The sequence below is a fragment of the Thalassophryne amazonica genome, chromosome 9 (assembly GCF_902500255.1).
Source record: "Thalassophryne amazonica chromosome 9, fThaAma1.1, whole genome shotgun sequence".
Classification (NCBI taxonomy): Eukaryota; Metazoa; Chordata; class Actinopteri; order Batrachoidiformes; family Batrachoididae; genus Thalassophryne; species Thalassophryne amazonica.
This window is the reverse complement of record NC_047111.1, coordinates 59,062,863-59,088,568: the sequence shown is the minus strand read 5'-3', so window position 1 is coordinate 59,088,568 and position 25,706 is coordinate 59,062,863. Positions and strand designations below refer to the sequence as shown.

The 25,706-nt window shown below is 39.7% G+C and overlaps 1 protein-coding gene across 2 annotated transcripts; it reads right to left on the bottom strand.

Annotated features, from left to right (window-relative positions):
- Positions 1 to 2,239: 2,239 nt before the first annotated feature.
- bnip1b (BCL2 interacting protein 1b) lies at positions 2,240 to 24,591 on the bottom strand. 2 transcript variants are annotated; one of them, XM_034178127.1, is made up of 6 exons: positions 24,445 to 24,590; positions 20,344 to 20,436; positions 20,141 to 20,232; positions 19,058 to 19,165; positions 6,367 to 6,485; positions 2,240 to 2,958 (listed from the first exon to the last, which is right to left on the bottom strand). In XM_034178127.1, exons 1-6 carry the CDS (start codon positions 24,526 to 24,528, stop codon positions 2,762 to 2,764), a joined length of 693 nt encoding a protein of 230 aa, XP_034034018.1. In that variant the 5' UTR covers positions 24,529 to 24,590; the 3' UTR covers positions 2,240 to 2,761. The 2 variants fall into 2 exon arrangements, with proteins under 2 accessions (XP_034034018.1, XP_034034017.1); XM_034178126.1 differs by having other exon boundaries at positions 20,141 to 20,436; positions 24,445 to 24,591.
- Between the last annotated feature and the right edge of the window lie 1,115 nt (positions 24,592 to 25,706).

Here is a 25,706-nt window from a genome sequence, read left to right as displayed (position 1 = left end):
GGCTTATTTGTAAATGCCAACAGTGCACTGTGATTGGACACAAAGTGTGGATTTCCCCTAATGTCTCACCAAAATGAGTCATCCTCTGTTCTTTGTGCACAGGGCAGCGCAGTCTCGTTTGAATCCCTGCGTGATATCGAGGGATTTGACCACTTCCGGGGGACAGCCTGCCATTGCACAATAACCACACCATCACTTCTAACGGAAAATAGTATACTGTTTAGTTTTCGGCAGTAATCCCTGAAGCAGTCGTGAAAAGTGCAGGTTTTTTCGGTTCCCAGTGGGGAAGATGAGACAAATGGGAGAGGTCGTGGCAGTTAGCAACTTAGAAATAACAGTAGCTGGTTCTCACATTTCTCACACATTTTCTCCTTTAATTTATACTGCAAGTAAATATGGTTGTTTAGGATCAGACCGCATCTCACCATGTCATTTAGGTCTTTCAGACGGTTTTTTTTTTTTTTTTGAGCAAATGCTTCAGGGGAGCATTAGCATGACTAAAACCTTTCAGCTTTTAAAAGCATTTTTCTTTTTTGCCTTTCAGCTTCTTTTGGGGGGGGCTCCACCACCCAGACTCCCCTAATTACAGCCCTTTTAACCCCCTGCTGCTTTAAACATTTTTTAATGTAAATGTAAATTAATATGAGCAAAGCATACTCATGGTACAGGGAGTCCTAAACAGAAAGTGCCAAATTTTTAATCCACAGTAAAATAGGAAATGTTCAAATGTGAATCATTTCCTGGATTGACAGATGAGATCCCATGGAATCTCGTGGGAACTCAGTGGGAAGCTCACACTCACACAGGAAGTGCCAAATTTTCAGTCACAGTGAAACAGGAAATGTCAAATGTTAAACACTTCCTGGCATGGGTAGAGCTAGAGTGGAGGCCAGGGTTTCACTGGACTCCCCTGAAATCTGATTGGACACAGATGATTGACATGTCACGACACACACATCTGGTTGAAAGAGCTACATTTTGAAATTATTGAGTCGCATTGACTGCTAGGTTCCTCCTGTCCAGTAGTTGGTGCTGTGTACCACAAAAAGTTCAAATCCATCTTAGTAGAAGAAAAATGCTTGCCTGAGATTTGAAATGAACACGTCATTTGAACTATGGACTTCTGATCACACCAAAGTTATATTTGTGAGAAAACGACCGTATTTTATGCCAGAAATGAGGTCTGGTTTGTTAAAAGTAGCATTTCTCTTTAATTTGGGCTGCCTTACATATACACGTTTAAGCTAACAGACAGCAGCTGGTTCATGCTTTGTTGGCTTATTAGTGCAGCAGATAACTGAAACAGTCCTTCAAATGATGATACAAGCATCAAATACAAATATAAATACAGCTTAGACACTACACTTAAAAAAACCCTGACTGGCCACTTGAATTTTTAATAGGTGGCCAGGTAGGGGTCAGTTGAAGAATAACACAGGAGTCAACATTTAAAAATACTCCAATCAATCCAATTGAACACTACTCACATTACTTGTTTGATCATAAAGATTCCAAATATATAGTTTGGACTATCTATGACTGTATGTTATGGAGTTTTTGGGTAAAAATGGCAAGAATGGTGACAAAGGTCAAGTTCAGTTTGTACAGTGGTCAAAAGTTAAAGAGTTGCTCTAGTTTTGGTAAATTTGGTTAATTGGATTAAGAAATGGAATAGTTTTGACAGTGCTGAATGCTTGGTCCTTCAGACCTTTTTTCAGTAAAATGGTTCTTGGGAGCATGAATATGACTAAAACCTTTCAGCTTCTGGGGGGGGGGGGGGGGGGGGGTAGTGCCCCCCCTCCCCCGACCTGCCACCTTTTCAAGCATTTTCCTTATTTTGCCTTTCAGCTTCTGGAGGGGCTCTGCCCCCCCCCCCCCACCTTTTTAAATATTTTTCTTTTTTTTACCATTCAGCTGACCCCCTGCCACTTTATGCATTTTTTTAAATGTAGATGTAAATTAATATTAAAAGTTTTCAGCTAGTTGACAGTAGGGCTGTACAGTGTGGCCAAATTATCATATCTCAATATTGTCATATCAGTATGATTTATGTTATGACTATGAAACAAAGTGCAGCAACAGTGAAAATTAAACATTATTAAAGAAAACAGTAATAATACCACACTCATTTTGCACTCATCATAAGGTTAGGATCCAGTGCCCTCCAAAAGTATTGGAACACTTGGTAAGGAGTCCGTCCTTTCTTTCTTTACTTATCGTAATAATTCACCCTTTAGAATGCTGGGAAGTATGCAACTTTATTCAGACATCATCAATAATGACAAACATGTCAGCTGCCCTCAGAGTCAGTAACATACACGTGTCGGGTTCAGTAGTCTGAATGGAAGAAAGGTACTGCAGAAACATTCAGCTTTGGTAGATCGCTGCAGATAAAACTAACACACACACACAGTAATTTGACACTGATTAAATTGAAGATTATTGCACGGTGTGACTGGTTCAGTTTTAACACCTGATGATGTTTAAACCTGTTGATTGTTGTCACCTTGTTTGATGTTATTGTCCCATCAGCTGAAGGATTGTTCCTCTGTGGAGAAACATTAAGGTTCTGACTTTTACACCATTAATTTGCTATGAAATTCCACACTGTTCAACAAGGTGGTGGCCTGACGGCACCCAACAGCTCCTTGACGTGCTGCTCTTTAATCTGAGTGCGTATTGCTGACCCGCCAAACCTGCTCTTTGTCATCCTCAGTGAGGTCGAGAGTTCTTGGAGTTGGAGCAGAGAAGAGCTGGGGACCTAAAGGAAGGGGACGAGGCGTTTCTTCAAGATGTAGAGGACGGTTGACAGGAAGAGTGCCAGAGCCAGAAAAATCAGCAACTTGTCCGTCAGCTCTCGTCTGTTGTACTTGAGGATCAGTTTCCTCCCCAGATGGATGGTTCCTGTTATGGCTTTAAACTCCTCATTGGTTTCCTGCACTGTTCTCGAGGATGTGGCTGTGGTGAGGAACAGAAATGCGAAATGTTTATCAGGAGAAGTGTTTGGAAAATTTGATGCAAAACAGAATAGAACAATCAGGAAGGAGTTGATTTTCAAAGATTAAAAAAAAAAAAAAAACTTTATTTTATGAACAAATGCAACACTTTTCTCAATCCCATTAATCATGCTTTGAAATTAAAGCTCTTAGATTTGTTTCATGCCTGCTAAAGACTTTATCTTGAATTTTGCACAGAAGTACAGTGAGGAAAGTAAGTATTTGAACATCCTGCGGTTTTGCAAGTTCTCCCACTTAGAAATCATGGAGGGGTCTGAAATTTTCATCTTAGGTGCATGTCCACTGTGAGAGACATAATCTAAAAAAAAAAAAATCTGAAAAAACTGTGTATGATTTTTTAATAATTTGTATGTTACTGCTGCAAATAAGTATTTGAACACCTGTGAAAATCAATGTTAATATTTGGTACAGTAGCCTTTGTTTGCAATTACAGAGGTCAAACGTTTCCTCTAGTTTTTCACCAGGTTTTCACACACTGCAGCAGGGATTTTGGTCCACTCCATACAGATTTTGTCTAGATCTTTCAGGTTTGGAGTTTCAGCTCCCTCCATAGATTTTCTATTGAGTTCAGGTCTGGAGACTGGCCAGGCCACTCCAGGACCTTAAAATGCTTCTTACAGAGCCCCTCCTTAGTTGCCCTGGCTGTGTGTTTGGGGTCATTGTCATGCTGGAAGACCCAGCCATGACCCATCTTCAATGCACTTACTGAGGGAAGGAGGTTGTTTACCAAAATCTCGCAATACATGACCCCATCCATCCTCCCTTCAATACGGTGCAGTCGTCCTGTCCTCTTTGCAGAAGAGCACTCCCAGAGTAAAATGTCAAACGGGCCTGGACATGTGCTGGCTTGAGCACGGGGACCTTGCTGCCCTGCAGGATTTTAAACCATAACAGCATCATGTGTTACTGATGTAATCTTTGTGACTGTGGTCCCAGCTCTCTTCAGGTCATTGACCAGGTCCTCCTGTGTAGTTCTGAGCTTTCTCAGAATCATCCTTACTGTTGTGAAAGTGTAGGAACACGGACCCACAACAGGGGGCGCAATGAACGGACAATGGAGGAAGGTGAATAACAAGGTTTACTATTGTGAAACGAGCACAATGAATACAACAATCACAATTTGGGGTCGAATCCGCTGGTGTCGTGTGGGCAGGCTCGAAGGTAGGAGACGTCCGTCTCAGTCGAACCGAAACCACCCAGATCTCCTCTGCCACCGAACCCTGGAAATACTGGAACCGCCAAGTCCCGAATTCCCAGGTGGCCACTGCCTCCGCTCGTCGGATCCGGTACTGCTGGCGGGAGAGAGCAACAACACAGGCGTGGATGCGACAGCACCCAGTAACGGAGAGGGGAGAAGCCGCCTCCACCTCTAGTCACAATATGGCAGGCAGGTGAGTACTTATCCAAGCAATTTAGCTTTCAGTAATCAGCTGTCCTGAAAAGGTTTAACAAGTCTTTTAGCTAGTTAGTCAGAATATAAATGCAGAGAACGTTACCTCAGTCTAAAGGCGATATCTCGGCACTGAGGTGGAGACGCCGTCCTCCTGATATACCTCTGTGCTGAGTGGAACAGCTGTGTCCAGTGATGGGTGACAGCTGTCACCCAGGCTGCTCCCATAAGGCGGCAGCGCCCTCTGGTGCCTGGAGCCCGCACTCCAGGCAGGGCGCCCTCTGGTGGTGGTGGGCCAGCAGTACCTCCTCTTCAGCGGCCCACACAACACTTACCCCACAAAGTGAGATCTTGCATGGAATCCCAGACCGAGGGAGATTGACAGTCATCTTGTGTTTCTTCCACTTTGTAATAAATAATCATAACAGCTGTTGTCTTCTATCAAGCTGCTTGCCTGTTGTCCTGTAGTCCATCCCAGCCTTGTGCAGGTCTACAGTTTTGTCCCTGGTGTCCTTAGACAGCTCTTTGGTCTTGGCTACAGTGGACAGGTTGGAGTGTGATTGAGTGTGTGAACAATGTCTTTTATACAGGTAACAAGTTCAAACAGGTGCAATTAATATAGGTAAAGAGTGCAGAATAAGAGGGCTTCTTAAAGAAAAATTAACAGGTCTGTGAGAGCCAGAATTCTTGCTGGTTGGTAGGTGTTCAAATATTTATTTGCAGCAGTAACATACAAATAAATTATTTAAAAAATCATACATTGTGATTTCTGGATTTTTTTTTTTTTTTTTTTTTTTTGATTATGTCTCTCACTCTCAATGTAATCCATCCATCTGGCAGGTGTGGCATCTCATGATGCTGATTAAACAGCATGATTATTGCACATGTGTAGACTGTGGTGGACCAGTCAGAATTAAAACACACTCTAATATGTCCAGTTTTACCACACAACACAACAGCACAAATGACACACATTTCAAGGAAGCAGCAAGCTGACTACAGGAACGTTCTCCAGAGCTGTCGCCTGTGATTTCATTGTTCATTTTACTACCACAAGCCAAAACATAATTTCCAACTAGTCTCACAACTGCAATCTACATGTAACCATGCTGCTCAGGAACACCACATCCAAGCATCTTCACCTAATAAAGATCAGTTTTCAGATTGTTTTGAAACAAGGTTCGGTCAGATCGGCACACAGAAATGATCACACAGACTGCATTTTGCTAGAACAAACAGGCGCATATTTATTCCCCACAAAAGCAGTTACATCAAACACAAGTGGTTGCAGCGCATAAAATATCTCTTTCTCTCTTACCGTGACGCCTTTAAGGTGGAGAGCCAACACCTTCGGCAGAGTGCGCTTGTCAACCGGCTGGGCGTTCGTACGTAACCCGCAGCAGACTCTATCGGAGCATGGCTCTGCCCCCTCTTTTCTAGTGTGTGCGCGAAGGGAGGGTGAGTGGCCATCTCAAACTCCCTGGCGCACATAATTCCTTTAATCAACAGGCATCTGAAAGTTATTTCCTCTTGCAAAAACATAATAACCCCAGCTCTTCACTCCCAGTTCAGAATGACCCCAGCATGCTTCACTCCCAGTCGTTAGTGGCTACAAAACAAATTCGTGCAATTAGTGAGGGTTACTTTAAGACAGGGGCAAAACAACATAATCTTTTCTCCACACACAGATCAATCCCACATTTTGGAGTGGGCTTTGATTGTGACACATGCAATAATTGTGTTTGTTGGATGGTTTATGCCAGCAAAGGTGACATACTCATGAACACAGATTTGATCAAATTTGTGAACAAAGTTGAACAGAAATAAACATTTTGTGTGTAAAAAAGAAGTCTCAGATTTTTTACTTCATCTTATGGAAAATGAGAGAGAAAATGAAAGTGTTGCATTTATATTGTTGCCGTATAAAAAACATCTGCAGGAAAGAGAATGTGTTTTTACCCAGAGTGCTGATGGTGTCCTCACTCTGTTTCACCTGTTCGGCCATCAACCTGCTGACTGACATCAGATTCTTTGTAATATTGCTGCTGGTTTCTACCAAACTTTCTTTGGTTGCCTTCCTGAGAAAAACACATCAACTGAAATTTAAAAAAAAAATGCTAATTTTCAAAGAGAAACATCATTTTGGCTTAGTTTCTCAGTCTTACAGAGTCAAAATTTAAAGCTATAATTTATCTTTTGTCAGTGTTTATATTTGTAGAATAAAAAGGAAAGAGACTTGTGTAATTCCTCCAATAGAATGGAGCATACCATTAATTTTGATGTTTGAGCCCAAAATAATTTTCCATTTTTGACGTGATTAACATGTAGCTCAAACAATTAACAGTGCCACTGAGCTCATCACAGACATGATCTGGGATCCTACTCAGCCCCCTTAGTGCAGACCAACTTCATGGTGGAAAAACCTACCAGAATAACAAATTCCTCCCAGACAAAAATAGATCTTCTCTTTTCTAATAAGCCAGACAGAATTGTCAAAACATTGAATTTTTTAACTGGGCTTTCGGAGCATAATCAAATTTTATTCACTAGAAAACTTTCAAAGCAAAGATATATGAAGTTAGACAGACACTATCCCGTAAATGATTATGTACCCAGAAATCAAATCTTCCCAGTTTTAAAAACTGGGAAGAAATTTTACCTCTTGATATAGAAATAAGTAGTCTAATTTTTGTTACTAAATTAAAACAACTGATTTCATCTTTCGTTCAAAAGGGGAAATATAAACACAAGAAAGGAGGTTGACCTTGGCTTGACCAAAATTGTAGAAATTTATTAAAAATAAGGGACTCCTTGCTAAAGAAATATTTGAAAACTGGTTTGGCCACAGATAGGCAAAAATTCACACATGTTCGTAATAAAGTTACACAAACTACTCGCACCCAGAAATTCACACATGTTCGTAATAAAGTTACACAAACTACTCGCACCCATCTTGTGTGTTTTTTTTAAGAGCTGACGTAATGTGAATTTCTCCACTGTGAGATCAATAAAGTCTTATCAAACTTTAAGGAAAGCCAAAGCAAATTTTTTCATTAACTTGATTGAAAGCACAAAGGGTAATGGTAAAAAAAAAAAACCATGGCAAATTTTAAATAAACTTCTTGGTAAAGGTTTTAACTCTGAGACAAATCCCTCTGAAATGACTATAAATGGGAAATAGACCAGTGATCCTTTGGCTTTGTCTAATGCTTTTAATAATTATTTTATAGATTCAGTAACTGATATTACAAGGCTTTCCTCAATCTTCTCACACAATCAATAAAGAGCAGCCCATCTTCCAGCTTCAAAATATATCTGTGTCAGAGGTAGCCAAAATTCTGTCTGCCCTTAAACACTCCAAAGCCAGGGATGTGCATGGACTTGATACCAGCTTTTTAAAAACGCATGCTGAGGCAGAGGTTCAACCTGTTACTCTCTTGGTCAATCAATCAATCAATGAAAAAGCAGTTCCATCTTCCTGAAAGGAGGCCATTATAACACCAGTTTTCAAGTCAGGATGTAAAACCCAAATTACAAATTATCGACCAATAAGTATATTACCAATAGTGTCTAAAGTTATGGAGAAGTGGGTAGCGAATCAATTAATGAAGCATTTAGATAATGGATCCACTCCACTACATAGAATGCAATTTGGTTTCCGTCCAAGTCACTCCACCGAGGCTGCGAGCTGTTTTTCATTGAAAAAACTAAGTCATTACTTGACAAAAAACCCTGTGTCGGCGCTGTGTTTTTAGATCTTAAGAAGGTACTTGACAGTTAATCATCACAGTCTTCTTAATAAACTTAAACATTTTAACTTTTCTGCAGATTTGTTAGCATGTTTCCATTCATACTTGTCAAATCATTCACAGTGTGTGGCAATAAATGGAGTACGATCCCAGTGCCTCAGCAGTGATGTAGGAGTACCGCAGGGTTCTGTGCTTGGGCCTTTGTTGTTCTCCTTATACATCAACGACCTGCCAGATATATGCCTTGAGCTTAATATATTGATGTATGCAGATGACGCTGTGCTGTTCACCCACGGTGTGGATGCTAGGACAATTGCTGCTGATCTCACTAATGGCTTGAACAAGGTGCATGACTGGCTTAAACAGAATTGTCTTATGCTCAATCAAAAAAAAAAAACAATATGCATGTTGTTCAGCAAAAAAAAAAAAAAAAAAAAGTAAAAAAGAGTTTGGAGTTGGTAACCCAGTTCAAATATCTTGTTTGTTTGTTTTTTCGATTCCAACCTCACTTTCAACAAACACATTAAAAAGGTCTCAAACACAATAAAATTTAATTTACAAAATTATAAACAAACCATTCATTACAACTGTGGCAGCAAGGTCCTACCTCCACTGTATATTTTCTCATACTGAATACTGCTTCACTACATGGTCCTTTGCAAGTGTTACTGCACTAAAGCCAATTGAACAGCTGTCCAAAATATCAACGTAAACTTGAGCATTTATTGATGATGTAATGACAGCCATCTCCCCAGTGCCTTTACCTGACATGCAGCCCCATATCATCAATGACTGTGGAAATTTACATGTTCTCTTCAGGCAGTCATCTTTATAAATCTCATTGGAACGGCAGAAAACAAAAGTTCCAGCATCATCACCTTGCCCAATGCAGATTCGAGATTCATCACTGAATATGACTTTCATCCAGTCATCCACAGTCCACAATTGCTTTTCCTTAGCCCATTGTAACCTTGTTTTTTTCTGTTTAGGTGTTAATGATGGCTTTTGTTTAGCTTTTCTGTATGTAAATCCCATTTCCTTTAGGCGGTTTCTTACGGTTCAGTCACAGACATTGACTCCAGTTTCCTCCCATTCGTTCCTCATTTGTTTTGTTGTGCATTTTCGATTTTTGAGACATATTGCTTTAAGTTTTCTGTCTTGATGCTTTGATGTCTTCCTTGGTCTACCAGTATGTTTGCCTTTAACAACCTTCCCATGTTGTTTGTATTTGGTCCAGAGTTTAGACACAGCCGACTGTGAACAACCAACATCTTTTGCAACATTGCGTGATGATTTACCCTCTTTTAAGAGTTTGATAATCCTCTCCTTTGTTTCAATTGACATCTCTCGTGTTGGAGCCATGATTCATGTCAGTCCACTTGGTGCAACAGCTCTCCAAGGTGTGATCACTCCTTTTTAGATGCAGACTAAGGAGCAGATCTGATTTGATGCAGGTGTTAGTTTTGGGGATGAAAATTTACAGGGTGATTCCATAATTTATTCTTCAGAATTGAGTGAGTCCATATTTTTTTCCCTCTGCTTAGTCTAAAAAAGTAACCGTTACTGACTGCCACAATTATTTTTCCTGATTTCTTATAGTGTTTCTTAAAGCCAGGAAGTTGCCATTTGAAATGACTTTAGTTTTGTGTCATGTCTGTGATCTGCTTTTTTTCTACAAAATTAAACAACTGAATGAACATCCTCCGAGGCCAGTGATTCCATAATTTTTGCCAGGGGTTGTATAAACAGTTGTTCCAGTTGGAACGCTCTACCAATTATAGTTAGAGAAAGCAATACATATGTTTTGTTGAAGAGGGGACTTAAAGAATGGCTCCTTGGTCAGCAAAACTGTGAACATTAGTTGAGATTTTAGAAGAAGAAGAGGATACAGAGGAGCGTACATTTTTTTATGATCTGCACTTTAACACGTAGGCATTTTAGCAATAGTGTTGATTTTGTGTTATCTTGTTTGTACTGTCATGTTAATTAGTTTATTGTAGTGTTTGTCTTGTAATGTGTTATGTTGTGTTGTATTGTATTATATTATATTGTATTCCTTTGTATGGGTCATGTATGTTTTGCCTTGGTATTTTTACCCCATGGGAATGTGGTTGGAAAATAGCCTTGAGCTAAATCTGGCATATTTACAGTACTTGTTTTCTGTTCATTAATATGCATTGTCCCATTCAAATAAATTAATAAATGAAATGAAATAAACTCCCCTAACTGTGATCTTTTGGCAACCAGGGCAATAAACACTCAAATGGTGTCATATCTTACTTTTCTATTGACCACATGGCCTCTTCTTACCTTAGGTTACCTTTAAAGTTCAAAGTTAGAATGAATTTATGAAAAAGTCTGGAGTCTGTAAGGATTCATCTTGGTGGAAGTGTTGTGTGTTAGTTGGGGATAAAGTGGTTCAATTTTTGACAGAACTGATGAGAAAAAATGTGGTTTGCAAATGAATACGTTTGACCCATGACAATAAAATGAACAAATACTGTATTCTTAACAAACGTCTGGAGTGTCTAAACAATACTGACAATGTCTGACGATACTGCGCGCACACAAAAACACACAAGCAAATTTTCTTTTAGCCAGAATTTGTGCAAGTTGGACACTTAACTCACTTAACCAACTGAACTACATGACACAATAAATCAACAACACTAACAACATTTTAAACTAACATGAACCACAATAAAAGTATTTAAAACCCCCAAACGCAGAACTTCCATAATGCATTGCAGCACAAGAATATACAGGTTTAGCGACCAGCCCGGCGATCGCTACAATTTAATTTTATGAGTATCATCATCATGACATTAAATTATTTTCATGATTGCGCATTTCTTAATGCCATTATATGACTGGTTGATTTTACTGTTCATTCATTCGTTCATCTACTTGCTCTCAGACACCTCCTGGCTCACTGTTAGGCTAAGATTCCTTGCCAGGAAATTTTAGGCTAAATTACGAGCTCTTTCAGAGGACTTTGAGATGCTTCGTGCATACAGGCCCAGATCTTTGTGGGACACGGCCCTAGAAGGGTGCAGCCCCTGAATTGGGACACAGCTTGTGCACTCATCGTTCCACTCTCTGCCCACTTAAAAGGTCAGAGACATAGAAAAAAAAAAAACAATACTTAAAACATGGGCACATTTGGGATGAAAAATACTACAGAATGAGAAAGTAATCTTAAAACATATTTATTTTTGATCACCCAACATTTATGTTATGTTTTTTTAACCATATTTTAATTATTTTTGCTGACTACATTTTGAATGTCTTGTGCTTTTGATCTTCATTTTAGTTTGTGATGTCGGAATCTTTGTTTAATGTTGTTCTGGAGTTATGTTCACCACTGCTTAATAATAATAATTGAGCATTTATTGTCATTTCACTCACACTCACACACACACACACACACACACACACACACACACACACACACACACACACACACACACACACACACACACACACACACACACGGTTGCCCAGTTCCAGATCACCTTTTTTAAAGTCCCGTTATACGGAGCCATAATGCAACTGAATGTCCTTTATTGTGTATTGTTGTATTGGGTATTTGGATGTTATTTAGCTGAATAAGTCTGGGTGGAGAAGCCCTTCTACTTAAAGTGTGAAGCCACATTATGTGTGGTGCAAAGATTTGCTGGAAATGGATCACTTTGCCCGGTTCTGGATCACGACACTCTGTGTCACTTTAGGGGCATTCCTGGCATCTGGCTGGAGCCCTTCTAATGCAGAATGATACACACTGTGTCCGAGAATGTGTTTTGAACACAAAATGATAGAAATTATACTTATTAAATGAGAATTTACTTAGTTTCGAAAGGCGCTGTTATACGTTTTTACGAGCAAAAAATGAAGTGTGGAGGTGAGATTTCTCCCAAATTAAAAAGTAAAAGCCCCCACATTCATGCCCATTCGTGATGTTGAGATGAGCCCCAAAGTACACATGACTCACAAGTACTGACACGAGGCTGCTGCTTCAGTGATCCACAACCGGAAAATTTTCGCGTCAGAGATAAATGCGCGCAGCAATTAAACAGCAAGACATAACACACTGACATTTTCTACCCAAGTAAGTAAGTATTTTCCCACTCTAGAACCAAAAACACCGAATGGCTAACTCACCTTTGCTACTTAATAGAAATCGTTACTTTCAAACTTGCAGGAATGAGTGAGCCAGAAAACGAGCGCACGCCACAGAGACCAGGATGTTTTGATTCCTCTGCTGATCACAAGGATGGGTGGATCCGGTCGAGCTTGTGGTCGTTTGTAGACAAAACATCAGTCTTTCCTTTGGTACCAAGTATTAGCTTATTCGCACTGATTACGAGAAACGGCGGCGCAAATACTACAGCAGTGATCCGGAACTGGGCAAGTGACTGTGTGTGTGTGTGTATATATATATATATATATATATATATATATATATATATATATAACAAATCTGGAAATCACAATGTATGATTTTTTAATAATTTCTTTGCATGTTACTGCTGAAAATAAGTATTTCAACACCTGCCAATCAGCAAAAATTCTGGCCCTCAAAGACCTGTTAGTTCACCTCTAAAAAGTCCACCTCCACTCCACTTATTATTCCAAATTAGAAGCACCTATTTGAGGTTGTTAGCTGCATAAAGACACCTGTCCACCCCACACAATCAGTAAGACTCCAACTACTAACATGGCTAAGGCCAAAGAGCTGTCCAAAGACACCAGAGACAAAATTGTTGACCTCCACAAGGCTGGAAAGGGCTACGGGGCAATTGCCAAGCAGCTTGGTGAAAAAAGATCAACTGTTGGCGCAATTATTAGACAATGGAAGAAGCTAAACATGACTGTCAATCTCCCTAGGACTGAGGCTCCATGCAAGATCCCACCTCGTGGCGTATCAATGAGCCTAATGACCCTGTTTCCAAGGTTACTGTGGGTAATACATTAAGACGTCATGGGTTAAAATCATGCATGGCACAGAAGCTTCCCCTGCTTAAATCAGCACACGTCCAGGCCCGTCTTAAGTTTGCCCATGACCATTTGGATGATCCAGAGGAGTCATGGGAGAAAGTTATGTGGTCAGATGAGACCAAAACAGAATGTTTTGGTCTTAATTCCACTCACTGTGTTTGGAAGAAGAAGAATGCTGAGTACCATCCTAAAAATACCGTACCTACTGTGAAGCATGGGGGTGGAAGCATCGTGCTTTGGGGGTGTTTTCCTGCACATGGGACTGGACGACTGCACTGTATTAAGGAGAGGATGACCGGGGCCATGTATTGCGAGATTTTGGGGAAGAACCTCCTTCCCTCAGTTAGAGCATTGAAGATGGGTCGTGGATGGGTCTTCCAACATGACAATGACCCAAAGCACACAGCCAGGATAACCAAGGAGTGGCTCCGTAAGAAGCATATCAAGGTTCTGGAGTGGCCTAGCCAGTCTCCAGACCTAAACCCAATAGAAAATCTTTGGAGGGAGCTCAAACTCTGTGTTTCTCAGCAACAGCCCAGTAACCTGGCTGATCTAGAGAAGATCTGTGTGGAGGAATGTGCCAAAATCACTGCTGCAGTGTGTGCAAACCTGGTGAAAAACTACAGGAAACGTTTGACCTCTGTAACTGCAAACAAAGGCTACTGTACCAAATATTAACAATGATTTTCACAGGTGTTGAAATACTTATTTGCAGCAGTAACATACAAATAAATTATTAAAAAATTATAAATTGTGATTTCCGGATTATGTCTCTCACAGTGGACGATGAAAATTTCAGACCCCTCCATGATTTCTAAGTGGGAGAACTTGCAAAATCGCAGGATGTTCAGCGTTTCAGATAATTTTGAAAACCATCATCGGACCAATTATCTTCCGATAAGTTTTGATCCGATAATTTTTAAACCACTAACATTTTTTGCAGACATAGCTTTTTGTAGTAGATGAGCAGTTCTATCCTCTACAAACAGAGAAGACCTGGTTGCAGAAGAAACCGCTCTATCCTCTGCAGGCAAAGAAGAACTCTCAGAAAAGAGAGAGGAAGAAAAAAAAAAAAACCTAATTTCTCTTGACCCCATACTGATACACTGGCAATATCACCCAAGTCATCCAGAGGCATACAGTTTTAACTTGTGGTTAAAATTTTAACCATAACTAATTTCAGACAAGTTGTTTAAATTAACGTCACGTCTGAAGCTTTATAAAGTGAAAATATCAGATATATATTTTAGTTTTAAAGTACTGCACTAATTTTGAAGGTTTTAGTGTGGACATGCTGTATTCAGGTACATTATGGGTACAGTCACGACATGAGAAATGCATTTGAGACACTCTGATCAGGCTCCACACGGACAACAGCATTAAACTCTTTGTATACTGTGCCTAAAACTCTCGTGAATATATTCTCTGGGTTTATAGACATTGATATTGTGTTTGTTTTATGTAAAAATGCCAGAAGAAGCCCAGGTTGCTTTTCCAAAAGCCGAAAAGTCCGTTAAATTGTGATTCAGGCTGTGTGATATAACCGGTGTCAAAATGCACAGAACACTGGCATGTACTGGAGACCGGTTATATCACAGTGTTGTCGATCGCAGGATTTTAAAATTATCTGTAGGTTTCCAAAACCTGAGAGACCACACGAGGAGATAAAAAAAAAAAAAAAAAAAAAAAATCACAGATCTGACAGGTTTGGTTGTACAGTGTGTGGTGTCAGCCACATGGTAAAAACAACACAAACAGATTTCACACAGGAACATTCCCAGGTCAGACACCTCGCTTTCTGATTGGCTGCATGTCACATTTAGCTCCTCATGTCCTTCTGAGCAGATCAGAGCACTCTTACAAACCACACATGGCAGGAATATCTGATAAGATTATATTTAGTGTCATCACGATTGTCGAGGCACCCTTAAGATTGTCGGAAGGGTAACATTGGGTCCAATATTGGCCTAATTATCTTGCCATGTGAATCAGGCTTGATGTTATGACGCCTCATGGAGCGACTGATTGATTGATTCGTTACTGACACCGCACTGCAAAGTTCAGCGACCAAAATAGCAACATTCTGGGCGCAATGAACATGTTTTCACTATTATTTGATTTCTTTGTGTGACTGACATCATTATTCAAGCATTCAAAAGGCGATTCCTATCACCACAGAATTCCAACCACACACGAGAAAGTTTTTTGACAGTTCTTGTTATTGAAAGAAACCTCGTCTCCCAAACCAGATAGAGTTGTGATGTCATCATGCGTGCGCGTAGGCGCTGTCTAGCGGGATCCTGAAAATTTCTTTCTTTTTTATACAAATGAAAAAAAAGACATTTTACAAAAGCACATTTATTTGTAAACACCAACACGTTACATTGATTCACTTGTGTTGGTTTTTACATAGAATGAATCAAGCAATCAGTTTGCGCGGAGGCTTAGTTACCCATAATCCCTTTTGGCATCTGTGTGCTAATGTTCAAATCTTCAGAATTAGTGCATTATTTTAATGCACTAATTTTAACCCTTTGTACATTTTAAGAGTTTACATTAATGTAGTTATTCATCCGGAATAATTTTATTTTTAAAGCAAAATCATAATTCAAACTTGCTTTCCATTTCAAGACCTCTACCTCATCACTGGACCACTGTATCCTGTCAGGGTAAATGACGCTTTCCTACAGCAGGGGGCAGAGCACACAAAGACAAGCGCTGGCTCATTGACTGTTTGGGTTTGTGATCGCCTTTGATTCTATTAGAAGCTCTGGTGGTGTTTAAACTCAAAATCAGCTCCTTAGTAGCTGAGAGCGTATGGGGGCAAAATTCAAAGTTATCGGTTATCTGTAGCTTCCGATACGTTTTTAGGCAGTTTATCGGTTTAGCATTAAAAAAAGATAACTTTTCAGTTAGCTGATTATCAGTTATCAAAGCTAACTTTTTGGTTAGCTGTGCCCACCACTGTCCAGATGTAGAGCCGGTGCCTTGGTCAGGGGCAAAGAAAGGAGCAGACCCTAAATAAGCATGTGTTTGACTGTGGGAGGAAAAACAGAGAGACACAGGGAGAACATGCAAACTCCATACAGAAAGGGAGGGAAGCGAACCCACTACTGCTGTGAGACATCAGTGCTAACCACTAATCCACCGTGCTGTGCTTTTTTCCCTTTCAAGTGCTTTAGAAATAAATTTATCATTATTATTATAAAGTAGCCATTTTTAAACTGTTTTAACAAGCATTTTGTATCATCTGGTTCCTTGTTTGATTCTGCAGGTGCAGGGCTTGTGACTCCCTGTACATATCCTCCAACATTTTCAGGAGATCCTTTTCATTTTGATCCTTTTAATGCGCAACAAGTGCATAAAGCTCTCAAAACATTAGATCACAGGAAACCTCCTGGACCAGACATGATAGAAACCATACTTTATGAAATCGACAGAGGATTTTGTTTCACAGCCTCTTACAATCCTTTTTAATCTCTCAATCCAAAACAAGGAAATTCCGTCAGTTTGGAAGTTGGCTTTTGTTACCCCTTATTAAACGGAGGAGATCCTGCAGTTTTAAGCAATTACAGGCCAATATCCAATTTATGTGTTTTATTGAAAATTCTTGAATCTCTTGTTTGTGATCAACTAAAAGAGTTTCTATACTCCAACGAACTTCTCTCAAAGTTATAATTAGGTTTCAGGAAAAGTACAGTACTATCACTGCTTCTACTAAAGTAATAAATAATATACTTGTTGCTCTTGATAACAAGTTGTGTTGTGCTTCACTTTTTATTGACTTGTCAAAAGCTTTTGACACTGTGGACCATGCTGTTTTAAAGCATAGGCTTATTTGTTTTGGATTATCTAATGGTGTTGTTACCTGGTTCACAAACTATTTGAGTGACACGACTCAGTGTATTAAATGTGATGGTCTGTGTTCAGAATTTTTAAATGTCTACAAGGGAGTGCCACAGGGCTCAATATTAGGTCCTCTCTTATTCATTATGTACATTAATGAACTAGGCCAAAACGTGTCAGATGCTAATATGCATTTTTATGCTAATGACACCATCATTTATTGTTTTGGATTAACCCTTGTTAAAGCTGCTGATTCTCTGCAGAAAAAAGCTTTTAATGTGGTCCAGCTCACATTTCTGCAGCTAAAACTGGTCCTTAATGCTGACAAGACAAAACTGATGCTGTTTTCAAACAACAAGAAAGTCCCTCAAGCTCTGGCCACAGTGTCTACTTTTCATGGAGGTGGTTAATGTGTACAAATTCCTTGGAGTCTTACTTGATGACTCCCTCACATTTAAGCCTCATATTGACAATCTTGTTAAAAAGCTCAAACTAAAATTGGGCTTTTTCTATCCAAATAATTTTTGTTTTTCATTTGAAGTGAAAAAGCAGCTTGTCTCTACAATGTTTTTATCAGTTTTAGATTATGGAGACCTGTTGTATATGAACGCTTCAGCACAATGTCTTCACAAGATTGATACTATTTATCATGCTTCTCTGAGGTTTATTACCAACTGTCGAGCCTTGACTCATTACTATGAACTGTATTCTCAAGTAGGATGGCCTTCTTTGTCCACCAGAAGACTGGGACATTACCCTCCTATATCTGTAATTTAATCACATGGAGGAATGTCGACTCTTATTCTTTGCTTTCAAATGATAATCTGTTGCTCTTTGTTCCATTTGCCCGCACTGATGTGAGGAAAAGGTCTTTTATTCACTCTGCACCTTCAACATGGAACATGGTGCAAAAAGACTGGACACTGACTGAACTTATTCCATTGAGCAACTTTAAGTCCAGGCTGAGAGCACTTGGGACGACGTTATCAAACTGCAATTGTTTTTCATAATGTTTATATAATTTTACCTGTGCACTTGTAATTGTAATTTTTGCTGCCTCTTGGCGAGGACTCCCTTGAAAAAGAGGTTTTTAATCTCAATGGGACTTTCCTGGTTAAATAAAGGTTAAATAACAAAATAAATAAAATAAAATAAAAAATATTATTATTATGAAAAATACCTGTTGCTTAGAACACATAAAGCAAAAGATTAAAAAATGCAATGACCATGTTGCAATGAACTGTTTGACAAAAACTCGAAATACTAGCAAGTACGGTGGTTCTGTATATTACATGTGAGCTGGGACTTCGGTGAGGGTGGTCACATCTCCTCCTCTCTGTGCTTCTCTATCTCTGCTCCAACCTTCAAAATCCCTACTTCACCAGACTGTGAATTCTTCAAACTATATTGGATTACCATGGAATTGATCAGCTGGTCTCTGAATGCTACTGACACCATTTTTTTCAACAGGGAAGTCAGGGTTGGGGGACCCTGCATGCCCAGATGGAACCTACCCTGCGGGCTTTGTTCTCGATGCCTGGGAGAAGTGGTGCATTGTGTGCTTGGATCCACTCTCTGTGGAGGATGTCAATGATTTATTTTTATTTCAGTAGGAGGGCTGGTGCTTATTGGCTTATGTGCTGCCCTGACCTACTGGAGAATTGGCAAGACGGCTGCTACCAGAACCACGACCCCTCACCTGTCCATCAACACGTTGCTGTGGCTCCCCCACACTCACATCATCTCAATTCGGAAAACGGACTGTTTCAAGTTTAGTGCACATAAACAATGTCAAATGTATATATGTTGTCTTAATTCTGATGTGTGCCATTATTATGGTAAACAAGTAATAAATGTGGATTAATTGCTATATCTTGTCTGTGGTAATTTGAGTGTGGACGTAATCTCGCTGTTGCACTCGTGTAATGACAATGACAATAAATCTCATCCATCCATACATCCAAATTGGAGACAGTCAGTTGGGAACACTGGTGATTTCAGGTGGATTTAGCCCTCAGCAGTACAGGAGAGTCTGAGCAGACTGTGGCTGTAACTACCTGTGTCTGGCATTGAGGCTTTCACCTCCACGCAGCAGCTCGTCCTTCTCCATGTTATCAATGGCTAGTTTACACGCCAGGTTGGCCTTTCGCCACGCTGTCTGATTACTAAACAAATAAACAAAAACTTTCAGTGCTGCATTTCTGCTTTCATCAGCTCATCTGCTACAATACAGTCAGGTTTGGGGTGGATGAGGAAAACTATACTGTGTAAGCAATCTGAAAACCAGTGTTTCCATTTGCCTGGATACCGATACGGCCATCATCTTGGATTTTCAAAATGGTGACCATAAAAATAGATTCCCCTCCCCCATTAACTCAGCTTCTAGGCAACCTAGAGCTTTGATTTAAACAGGTAACCATTGTCATTACACTGGCAGGACCTAGGAATGCAATTAGAGAAGCTTAACACAGCCATGCCAGATTGGCGACCATAAAAATGTTTCCATTCTCCATTGTCTCTGCTTCTAAATGACCCAGAGGTATGATTTTTTTTTTTGGGGGGGGGGGGGGGGGGGGGGATCAGGAAACTGTACATTTTTGGAAGGTTTTCATAAAAGAAAAACCATGATTCCAAAAGACAAAAGTGTGTATAGTCATTGAAGAGGAAACAGCAAATATATGCCTGGGTACCAGCTCTATCCATTATTATGGAGGCCACGCCCACTCATGAAGCTGTATGACGGGGCTCATCAAAGAATGTAATTTCATTTCATTGTCACTACACAATAATTTTGATTATTGTAAACTTTTATTTTGCAAAACATGTAAATCATTCTGGAAAATGTAGGTTTTTAGTGTTGAAATCATAGCTCTGAACAATTTAGAAGTGGAGATAACGGAAACATTGGCTTTAGGGTTGGAATTTTTGTAAATGCCATATAGGTATCCGGCCAAGTGAAAACATTCATTTTCTTAAAGCTGACACAATAAACTTTTCAAAACAATAGCTCCCCTAATTTCCCCTCAAAAATCCCACAAAATGCATCAATGAAATTTGGTGAACCCATCAACCTCCACTTTGGAGAAGATGACAACTGCTGTCATATAAATAAACGAGTGAAGTGTAAGTGTGTGACAAACCTCAGCATCTGCCTTCGCTGTCTCTCTGTCTCTGCCAGGATGGACTGCATATCACTGTCTCTGTCCTGCTCTCGGGCCATCTGCTCCAAATCCTGACAACAACACAGCGTCCAACACCGAGTGCCATCATTCCAGCTTTCAGCAAGAAACGTGTCAAAGGTAACAAAACAAAGAGCAATGTGCACGTGTGACTGAGGCCTGACCTGTATTCTGAGCCTGAGCTTGTTGAAGGCCTGTTTGACCTGAGAGTTCAGCTGTGTGAGCTCAGAGTGGGGTCCAGTACAATCTCTGATGTCCTGTGGGAAACATCCAAGCACGACCCATTAGAGAAGACTGATCACCGTATACGCAAACCAAACACAATAAACCCTTTCTTTCTTGGACTGTAACAGATATTTACCTTCTATGCTTGCACACAGAGCAGGTTGGGGTTACAGGTTGTCAAATAGTTCTAATGCAACCGTTTATTCTCACTCAACAGACTGCATTTATAGAGCACTTTTCCATCTGCATCATCAATTCATCATCAATCATCAATTTTATTTATATAGCGCCAAATCACAACAAACAGTTGCCCCAAGGTGCTTTATATTGTAAGGCAAGGCCATACAATAATTACGTAAAAACCCCAACGGTCAAAACGACCCCCTGTGAGCAAGCACTTGGCGACAGTGGGAAGGAAAAACTCCCTTTTAACAGGAAGAAACCTCCAGCAGAACCAGGCTCAGGGAGGGGCAGTCTTCTGCTGGGACTGGTTGGGGCTGAGGGAGAGAACCAAGAAAAAGACATGCTGTGGAGGGGAGCAGAGATCAATCACTAATGATTAAATGCAGAGTGGTGCATACAGAGCAAAAAGAGAAAGAAACACTCAGTGCATCATGGGAACCCCCCAGCAGTCTAAGTTTATAGCAGCATAACTAAGGGATGGTTCAGGGTCACCTGATCCAGCCCTAACTATAAGCTTTAGCAAAAAGGAAAGTTTTAAGCCTAATCTTAAAAGTAGAGAGGGTGTCTGTCTCCCTGATCTGAATTGGGAGCTGGTTCCACAGGAGAGGAGCCTGAAAGCTGAAGGCGCTGGTTCCACAGGAGAGGAGCCTGAAAGCTGAAGGCTCTGCCTCCCATTCTACGCTTACAAACCCTAGGAACTACAAGTAAGCCTGCAGTCTGAGAGCGAAGCGCTCTATTGGGGTGATATGGTACTATGAGGTCCCTAAGATAAGATGGGACCTGATTATTCAAAACCTTATAAGTAAGAAGAAGAATTTTAAATTCTATTCTAGAATTAACAGGAAGCCAATGAAGAGAGGCCAATATGGGTGAGATATGCTCTCTCCTTCTAGTCCCCGTTAGTACTCTAGCTGCAGCATTTTGAATTAATTGAAGGCTTTTCAGGGAACGTTTAGGACAACCTGATAATAATGAATTACAATAGTCCAGCCTAGAGGAAATAAATGCATGAATTAGTTTTTCAGCATCACTCTGAGACAAGACCTTTCTAATTTTAGAGATATTGCGTAAATGCAAAAAAGCAGTCTTACATATTTGTTTAATATGCGCTTTGAATGACATATCCTGATCAAAAATGACTCCAAGATTTCTCACAGTATTACTACAGGTCAGGGTAATGCCATCCAGAGTAAGGATCTGGTTAGACACCATGTTTCTAAGATTTGTGGGGCCAAGTACAATAACTTCAGTTTTATCTGAGTTTAAAAGCAGGAAATTAGAAGTCATCCATGTCTTTATGTCTGTAAGACAATCCTGCAGTTTAGCTAATTGGTGTGTGTCCTCTGGCTTCATGGATAGATAAAGCTGGGTATCATCTGCGTAACAATGAAAATTTAAGCAATACCGTCTAATAATACTGCCTAAGGGAAGCATGTATAAAGTGAATAAAATTGGTCCTAGCACAGAACCTTGTGGAACTCCATAATTAACCTTAGTCTGTGAAGAAGATTCCCCATTTACATGAACAAATTGTAATCTATTAGATAAATATGATTCAAACCACCGCAGCGCAGTGCCTTTAATACCTATGGCATGCTCTAATCTCTGTAATAAAATTTTATTACATCAGACAATCAAAGCGCTTTACAATTATGCTTCATATTCACCCTTACACACTGATGGCAGGGTCCTGCCATGCAAGGTGCTCACTACACACCGGGAGCAACTTGGGGATTAAGGACCTTGCCCAGGGGCCCTTAGTGATTTTCCAGTCAAGCCAGAGTTTGAACCGAGGATCCTCTGGTCTCAAGCCCAACACTTAACCACTAAACCATCACTCCATCTCTTATTTTGTCTGTTATATTTATTTATTTATATTTTCTATCTCTTAAAATATGTTTACTTTTCATGTACTGTGTATACACTCTAAGCACTAGAGGAAAAGACTGCACTCACTTTCATTGGAGCGCCTTGGGGCAACTGTTTGTTGTGATTTGGCGCTATATAAGAAAAAAGTTGATTGATTGATTGATTGATTGATTGTACTTGTACAATGACAATAAAGCTAACTCATCTCTTATATTTACACCCACTCACTCATCTTCAACTGCTTACTCCAACTGAGGGCCGCGGGGGGCTGAGGCCTATCACTGCAGTCATAGACAATGAGGCAGGGCACACCCTGGACAGGAATGCCAGTCTGTCACAGGGCCACATATACACAAACAAACAAACACATTCACAACTGCACGCACACCTTCGGGCAATTTAAAGTTTCCAATCCACCTAACCTTCATATCTTTGGATGTGGGAGGAAGCCAGAGCACCCGGAGAGGACCCACACAAACATGGGGAGGACATGCAAACTCCACACAGGCAGGAATCAAACCCATGACCTTCTTGCTGCAAGGCAACAGTGCTAACCACTAATCCACCGTGCTGCCCATATTTATCCATCCATCCATCCATCCATCCATCCATCCATCCATCCATCCATTTTCTTCCGCTTTATCCGGAGTCGGGTCGCGGGGGCAGCAGCTCAAGCAAAGCTGCCCAGACCTCCCGATCCACACATATTTAAACTCTAATTATATAAAATTAATTCATTTGCATTTACTTCTGTCCAATGACGTACTTAAAATTCAAGGAGGTGCCATTAATTCTGACCACAGCTCTGTAGCATAGAGTTACAACCATCCTTACAATTTTTATTCCATACTTTGATGTGATTCAGCACACTCTCACGAGGCCACTAGCTTAGTTTATAACAAGCTAAAAGTGGATGCTCTCATTAAGGCGAACAACTGTCCAGTTTATGGGTATTCTGTTTTAGTACGCACCCGCGGCTGACATGCTTGATGAATTCCTGGACAAAAAGCAGTTCCCAGATAATTGTGATATTTTCCTGTGAGATAATGAGTATATCTCATCTAAATTAATTCTAAAATTTACCAGTAATAAAATTATGAAGATAACTGAAGTTTTAAGAGTGGCCATAATAAATATTTAAGAAACTTAAAGTTTATGAGCAACTTCACCTGTTATTGCTGAAGCACATTGTAAACAATGACACAATGGAGTTTGATGCTGAAGAGTTCAGAAAGATACGATTGGAATGGTTTGATTACCATTTATATTTGGCGATGAAAGACTTGGGTGTTAACTTCGTGTTAAAGCCAGAAAAAGAAGCTGCACTGAAAGAGATCTATCTGGGAAGAGACACATTCTGTGTGTTGTCGCTCCAACAAGAGCGGCATGCTGAGCAGGGTGGCGAAAGTAGTCCGGCGAGCTCAATCTGTGGACGAGCAGCTATCCCACAATGCCAAAATAGCAGAGATGTCGGTCCAGTGACAGCGGCACTCTGAGCAGAGTGGTGATTCAGCTGTAAAATGTAGATGAGATAGTTCTACAATCATCAACACTTTGCAACAGTGAGGGTCGACCAGTCTCAACATCTTTATATTATTTGATGGTGTATATCACAACCCCAAACTGATTTTAAAGTTCACCCTAACCCCTAACCCTACCGTGGACCCAAGGACTAGGGCTGGTGGACACTAGGACTAGTGGGAAATAACCCTTTTGCAACTAACAGAAAAATGACTTAACACTGATTTTTTTTTCTTTTTTTTCTGCTCACAGTATGTTTGTGGTTAGACTGCAACATCAACTACCTGCAACATCGACTGTCAAGACAGAGGAAATATAACAATTAATTTAATGTTTCGCTTGTAAAGACTGGTGTGGTGCATTCACTGTCATTTTCACATTCAATATAATTAAACATATGCATATGCTTCATGAGAGTGCGCAAACCCTGAGACGTGTTGTACTTGAAACTTGGCCCATTTTCTTACCTGAACTAAAGCTTTAATTTCGAGGTCATACTTGACAATTTCTTGTCCACATATTCGGACGTGAACGTTCACGGAAGCCGCCATTCTTGTTTTTGTACGGCAAGCTGAAAGTTCAAACGGCACGCAATCGCAGACCGCGAGAGGAAAACATGGCCGCTCGTTTCATCAGTTGTTTAAAAAACAACAACAACAACAAACAACTTAACTTCTCCTTTTTGTGCCGTTAACTTGCATATTAATCGAGTGCGCATCTACTTCTTGGGGGGGAAAAAAACTACATGCTGCCAGAAAACCACAACACACATTTCTGGTTTCTCATTTTAAACACAAGTCAACCCTTAGCAAAAAAAAATATACTATGAGTATACTTATTTTTTACTAAAATTGAGGAAGTATACTTGAAGGTGACTTTTTATAAACTATATTTTATATACTTAAGAATAATATAGTGAAGTATACTTGGCTTATACTGAAAAGTATAAACAAAAGTCTAAGTACATTAATACTAAGACTTACACTTATACTTTAATAGTAAAACATACTTTAGTATGCTTTTTACGTTAGTATGCTTTTTACTTATTATGCACTTGGAGCAAGATATACTAAGTCAAGCCACTGACTCAAGTAACTGAAAAGAAGTCATAAAAGTACAGATATTTTTTCTATGTAGTTATTTAAGGGTCGCACTTTTCTTTTACCTTTTTTGACAAGGAAGGACTTTAGTTCTCAGTTGAAGATGCTATGTTTACATTTTTACAAATAAGGACTTGATCTTGGAGATACCATTATGTTTACATTTTACATGCACTTTTTCCTTCAATTTTCTCCACAAAGGAAAGACTTGATTTCACAGGTCTTTGTTTTTGAAATGTTTGAAAATATATCAAACTTGTTTTCAACATTCTGTCTTGTGATTTTTTTAAATGCATCACACTCTTGTGTACATACAGTATGAGTAAACTTTAAAAATACTTTAAGGAGTATATTTTCAATATATAAATAGTAAGCTACAAGTAATATGCCAAGCAAAATTAAAGTATAAAAACTAAAATAGTGAAATAACCAATGTGTATAACAGTATACTTTAAGTATACGATAATAAACTAAAAATAGGCACTCAAAGTATACAACTAGTACAATGGCAGTATATCGATAAGTGCACTTGTGGTATACTTTAAGCATCGGAGAGGGATATATCAAGTACATTGATAAGTGTACGTGGTATACTTTAAGCATACAAGAGGGATATACCGAGTACATTG

What these genes read in the sequence shown, in the direction of transcription:
- bnip1b (XM_034178126.1), bottom strand. Translation starts at nt 24,528, where the DNA reads ATGGCGGCTTCCGTGAACGTTCACGTCCGAATATGTGGACAAGAAATT. An exon ending in AAATTAAAGCTTTAGTTCAG is followed by an intron (nt 20,437 to 24,444) that starts GTAAGAAAATGG and finishes TGTTTCCCACAG; the next exon opens with GACATCAGAGATTGTACTGG. An exon ending in CAGCGAAGGCAGATGCTGAG is followed by an intron (nt 19,166 to 20,140) that starts GTTTGTCACACA and finishes TTATTTGTTTAG; the next exon opens with TAATCAGACAGCGTGGCGAA.